This window comes from Tenrec ecaudatus, chromosome 12, assembly GCF_050624435.1.
Source record: "Tenrec ecaudatus isolate mTenEca1 chromosome 12, mTenEca1.hap1, whole genome shotgun sequence".
NCBI classification, from domain to species: domain Eukaryota; kingdom Metazoa; phylum Chordata; class Mammalia; order Afrosoricida; family Tenrecidae; genus Tenrec; species Tenrec ecaudatus.
The window spans coordinates 108,857,886-108,863,757 of NC_134541.1; the positions used below are offsets into that span (position 1 = coordinate 108,857,886).

General features: G+C 45.0%; 1 protein-coding gene across 1 annotated transcript; it reads left to right on the top strand.

Annotated features, from left to right (window-relative positions):
* Nucleotides 1–391: 391 nt before the first annotated feature.
* On the top strand, nucleotides 392–1,375 carry LOC142422829 (olfactory receptor 1f45-like). The gene has a single exon (XM_075528061.1). The coding sequence runs from the start codon at nucleotides 392–394 to the stop codon at nucleotides 1,373–1,375; it is 984 nt and encodes a 327-aa protein (XP_075384176.1).
* The last annotated feature ends 4,497 nt before the right edge of the window (nucleotides 1,376–5,872 follow it).

Consider the following 5,872-nt stretch of genomic DNA (forward strand, 5'->3'; position numbering starts at 1 on the left):
TGCTTTTGAAGATAATGCAGGGAGTAATAACAGGAGTCTTGAATAAGCTGAACTTTTGAGATAAACCAAAAAATACTTGTCTGTCTTTCTCTCTCATGAACTACAAAGGAATTAGTTTTGGGACTTAAAACTATATAAGCAAAGAAACATGTGGTCACTCAGTTGGGCTATGGATATTTTTGTGTGATTTTAAATTTTATACAAGACTCCAGTAGGATTAATATCACAAGTGACTGTGGAAAATTGGCTGCCTAGTTGAAATGGACAGATCTTGTTTTTGCCATTTCATTACTGATATGCAAACTTGCCTTAGTTGGGAATTGAATTTGTCCCAATTTTAATCACTCCTGTCCAGGTGACTGAACTGGTTGCTGGGCATTGACCCAATCCCATGGTCATGAGTTGGACAAACCAGTCAAGTGTCTCTGAGTTCCTCCTCCTGGGCCTCTCCAGGCAGCCCCAGCAGCAGCAGGTCCTTTTCATGCTCTTCCTGAGCATGTACCTGGCCACAGTCCTGGGCAACCTACTCATCATCCTGGCCATCAGCACAGACTCCCGCCTGCACACCCCCATGTACTTCTTCCTCAGTAACCTGTCCTTTGTGGACCTCTGTTTCTCCTCGACCATAGTTCCCAATATGCTGACCAATCACATACTCAGTCGTCAGGCCATCTCCATTCCTGGGTGTCTCACACAGATGTATTTTTTCATTGTGTTTATTGTCATAGACAGTTTCCTCCTGGCTGGGATGGCCTATGATCGCTTTGTTGCTGTATGCCACCCTTTACACTATACAACAAAGATGACCCCTCAGCTCTGTGCCCTGATGGTCACTGGATCTTGGGGCATTGCCAATGGGAATGCTCTGTTGAGTACTCTGCTGATGGCTCGACTCTCATTCTGTGCAGACAACAGGATCCCCCACTTCTTCTGTGATGTGGCTGCTATCCTGAAACTCTCTTGCTCTGACACGTGGCTCAATAAGATGATTATTCATACTGAGGGGGGCTTGATAATGATCACCCCCTTTGTTTGCATCTTGGTTTCCTACATTTGCATCACCACTGCTGTCCTGAAAATCCCATCCACAACGGGCAAGTGGAAAACTTTCTCCACCTGTGGCTCCCACCTGGCTGTGGTGTCCCTCTTCTATGGCACTGTCTTTGCTGTGTATTTCACCCCGTCATCCTCACACTCAACTGAGAAGGACATTGCAGCTGCTGTGATGTACGCGGTGGTGACCCCCATGCTCAACCCTTTCATCTACAGCCTCAGGAACAAGGACCTGAAAGGGGCCCTAACAAAAGTAATTTATATTATTTTTTTTTCTTTTCAACAACGAATGGGTTCTAATTGTCATAAAGGAATGTCATAGTTTTTAATAAAACCTTTATTTCCCTTTCCAAAGTCTCTGGCACTTAGCAGTTATCCATGCACCTATATGTAAAGGAAGATTAAGAGTCAGTGTTTCCAAAAATGGGTGATATTGCGCGCTGAGGTTTCTGGAATGATCCAGTGATGGCAAAAGTAGATTCTTAGTGTTTACCCTATATTCTGGGCTATTCCACTAAAGTTTTTCATTGTATGGAGCCATTGAGTGGTGTGTTTTTTTATTTTAGTTTACTGGAAAGAAGGTAGTAGGCCAAATAAATTTAGGAACCTATGGAAATGCAAGAGGTGAAGCTAAATCCTTTTACCAACTAATGTGACTAGTCCAGCTGCCACTGCCCTCCAGCCCAAACCACCAGGAACAAACAGCTAGCTGAGTGGGCTTATTGCTCATTCCACCATGAAAGACTGACTTTATCGAGGAGCTTTCCAGCTCGGTTTCCCTTTTTTTCTTCTCCCCCTCCCTCCCCGCCCCTTTCTTCCCCCTGGTCCCTTAATAGTTTATAAATAATTATTATATCTTATCTTACACTGCCCGGCATCTCCCCTCACCCACCCTCCCATTGCCCATCTCCCAGAGAGGTGGTCACACATAGATCTCCAATATCGGTTCTCCCTTTCTACACCCCCTTCCCTCCCGGTTTCGCCACTCCCACCGCTGGTGTTGAGGGGTTCATCCGCCCTAGATCCCCTGTGTCTCCAGATCCCTACTGCACCGCTGTACATCCTCTGGTATAACCAGGTCCGCATGTAGAATTGGGGTCATGATAATTGGGAGGGAGGAGGCGTTCAGGAACTAGAGGAAGGTTTTGAGTTTCATTGTTGCTACACTGAACCCTGAGTGACTCATTTCCACTCCCCTACCCCTCTGGAAGGGATGTCCAGCTGTCTACAGATGGGCATTGGGTCCCCATCACACACTCCCCCCATTCACCTTGATGTGATTCCCACCACCCCTCTCCTGCCTTTGTTGTTTGAGACCTGGCCTCCTCTGCCCTTCACGATCACCCATGGTGTGCTGCTTCCGTGTGGGCTTTGTTACTTCTGGGCTAGATGGCCGCTTGTTTGCTTTCAAGCCTTTAACTTCCCAGACACTATATCTCTCAGTAGACGGCACCATCAGCCTTCTTCACCACACTTGCTTATGCACACCTTCGTCTTCAGCGATTATGTGAGGAAGGTGATCACACAATGATTGTTTTTGTTCCTTGGTGTCTGCTACATGGTCCATTCAACACCTTGTATTCGCTTAGGCCGTGTGCTTCTTCTCTGTGGGCTTTGTTGCTTCTGAGCTAGATGGCCGCTTGTTTGCCTTCAAGCCTTTAAGACCCCAGACGCTATATCTTTTTGATAGCTGGGAACTATCAGCTTTCTTCATCACATTGGCTTACACACATGTCTGTCTTCAGTGATCATGTCAGGAAGGTGGGTATCATGCAATGACCATTTAGCAGGTTGAGGTGCTATTGTATTGGGGAAGTGTGCATGAGGAGGCCCAATGTCCATCTGCTACCCTACTACTGAACCTATAAATATATGCACATAAGTCTATTGCTCCCATAATCATAAATATATTTACATATGTACATGTCTGTATTTAGGCTTCTCTGTATACACTTTGCCTCCTACTCCTTTCCTCTATTTTGCTTTCCTCCCATCCCACTACCATGTTCAGCCTTCATTCTGGTTTCAGTAATTCCTCAAGTTACCTTGACCTTGGTCACTCCCTACCAGTCCTCCCCTCCCCTCCCTCCTCTGGTTTTGAAACAATCGCTGTTCCCTTGTCCCTGTGTTGGGCGACACCTCCTCCTTTCCCCTTTCTCCCACGCTCTCATATCCCTCCAGGACCGTTAGTCCCGTTATTTTCTTCTCTCATTGTTTGTCCAGCCTATCTTGTCTAGGTGGACCTGCTGATATAGTAATTTGTTCATACAAATGCATATGACTTTGACCATGCCCAAGTGGCACATATGAACATGACTTCGACAGCAGCAACACCGACATGCTGATAAGCAGAAAAGTCACTAACATACAAAATTTACATGGTTAAAAAAAAAGACAAAACAAAAAGATAGCAAAGAATAAAAGAAAAATTGCTAGTAATTCAAGGTGAGTTTGTTGGCCTTTAGGAGTGTTTTCCAGATGAAACTTGTGTGGTGCCATGTCCTGGCCCCAAAGTCTATCCTTTATACTCCCTCGGGATCTCTTTGCTCTGTTTCCCCCACTGCTCCATTGCACGCCCCCAGTATTTGCCTCAGTGTGGTGGGGTCAGCTCAGTCGCACATCCCCCACTTTGTCTCAGGTGCTGTTCCGTGTCGGGCCTTGGGTTGGTGCAGGATGTCACATCTCGCAGTGTGGCCAGCTGTATGGTCCTCACTGTACGATGGGCCCTTCGAGCTGGGCTATCGTCCTGTGGGCTTGATGGGCCCAGGTGTACTCCACTACATCCTTTCTCCTTCCTTTGTTTCAGCTTCCTTCTGGATTTGGTGTAGTGGGTCAGTTCCTTTCCCGCACCAGATGATCTATTTTCATTTTTGTGGTATTCCCTTCGAATGCGGGGGTCGGACTAATTCTGGTTTGGGCCAGCGTGTTGTCCAGCCTCTTTGTGTAGTCCTCCATACTTTATGTTGCCCCCCTTGTTTGGTGTGTCGTGGTGGGGTCCATATGCATGCTCCAATTCTGTGGGGACACAGCCAATACTCTCCCCCGGGTGGGTTAGTACCCTGTTCCCCCCCCCATACCATCCACTCGGAATATCCCCATCCCGGTTCTCCCTCTCCCTGCCCCTCTTCTCCTTCTTTATGCTGAGCTCTCATGTACCTCCCTAAGTGTGGCCTGCCCTCCCTCCAACTATCTATGCTTCCCCCCGTTTATTGTGGGATGGATGTTTATTCTTCTATTTCTGTCATGCTGATTGTACTTTCCTCAGGGGACTCATGTTGTACCCGTCCCTTTGGGTCTGGCTTACCTCATGTAACATAATTCCTTCCAGCTCTTCCCATGAAATAACGTGCTTCATGTGCTCATCTGTGCTTTCCAGGGCTGCATAGTACGCCATTGTGTGTATGTGCCAAAGTTTACTAATCCACTTGTCTATTGATGGAAACTTAGGCTGTTTCCAAGTCTTAGCTATTGTGAATTGTGCCGCAATAAACATTGGAGCGCATATGACTGGTCGTGTTTTATTTGCTGCTTCCACCGGGTATATGCCCAGTAAAGAGATGGCTGGGTCATAAGGTAGATCAATTTCCATTTTCTTTAAGTATTGCCAGATTGCTTTCCAAAAATGAAGTTTGTACAAGTCCCACTTTGGCAATGGATGGACTGTGATTGTGTGTGTGTGTGTGTGTGTGTGTGTGTCCCAAGATAGATTCTGTAGGAACACATGGGTGAACTTTAGCCTGTCAATCAGTTCCTAGCTTTATTGGAGGGCTACCAAGATAAGTGGCTTTCTGGAAGCTGGCCTTTCTCCCTGTCTCTGCTCTCACCTTCCTGTTGACACGCTCCCTGGGGCCACTCTGAGACCTGTGAGAGCCCTGGACACACAAGACGTTGCACCCACTGGCCTTTGATCTTCCTGAATTTTTGTGACATTGTATGTGGTATGTGAGTTTGAAGAGCGATTTATGGACTAGTATTGGATTTATGGGCTAATATCAGATAATGAACTTGATCTGGACTGGACTGGGATGTATTCTTAGTATACAATGACTCTTTGATCTAAAACTCTCTCATACACACATGTGACTGATTGTCTCTGGATTTGGAGGAGGAAAGAGGAAAACCGGGTGGCTTTCCATAACTTTCATTTCAGAGAGATGACATGTTTTGTGAAAACTGGCAGAATTCAGAATCAGGGCTTTTTCTGAGTTTAATGCATGATTTTTTAAATTGTATTAGATTTGTGTATTAAAAGGTTTGCCTTGAAGTACATATGGTACCACTTTCATTATTCAGTCTCTATTTCCTCAAATTCTTCATATAACCGAAAATGTTCTTAAAAGTTTGCAAGAAACCTACCGCTTTTGCTTTGTATAAAAGTGCTTCAAATTGACTTTTCAAATGGAAAAATAGCATGTAAAATCCCACAAACTATCTGAAGTTCCACAGTATGTGGTTATGTGGACAGGGGTGAGTATGAAAGAAGGGGGGGGGGGGTTAAATGTCCTTCTCCATTGATTTTGTCATTGTCCGGTTCCTTCAAGTTGCTTCTGATTCATGTTCACTTCTAAGAAAAATTCTGGCTGTACTTCTTCCATGATAGATATGCTCATGCTGCTGGTAGTCTATGGAATAGCCCCCCTTCAATTAGTATGACTTATTACAATTACTTTCAGCATGTCCTTTTCCGAGGGTTTCATATTTGAACAGAATACCATCTACTTCCCTTGGTTTTCATGTAATTGTGTTAACATGTGTAATTATACAAGTATAACTTTAATATAAATTAAAATATTATATTCATTTATTACTATATATTTCC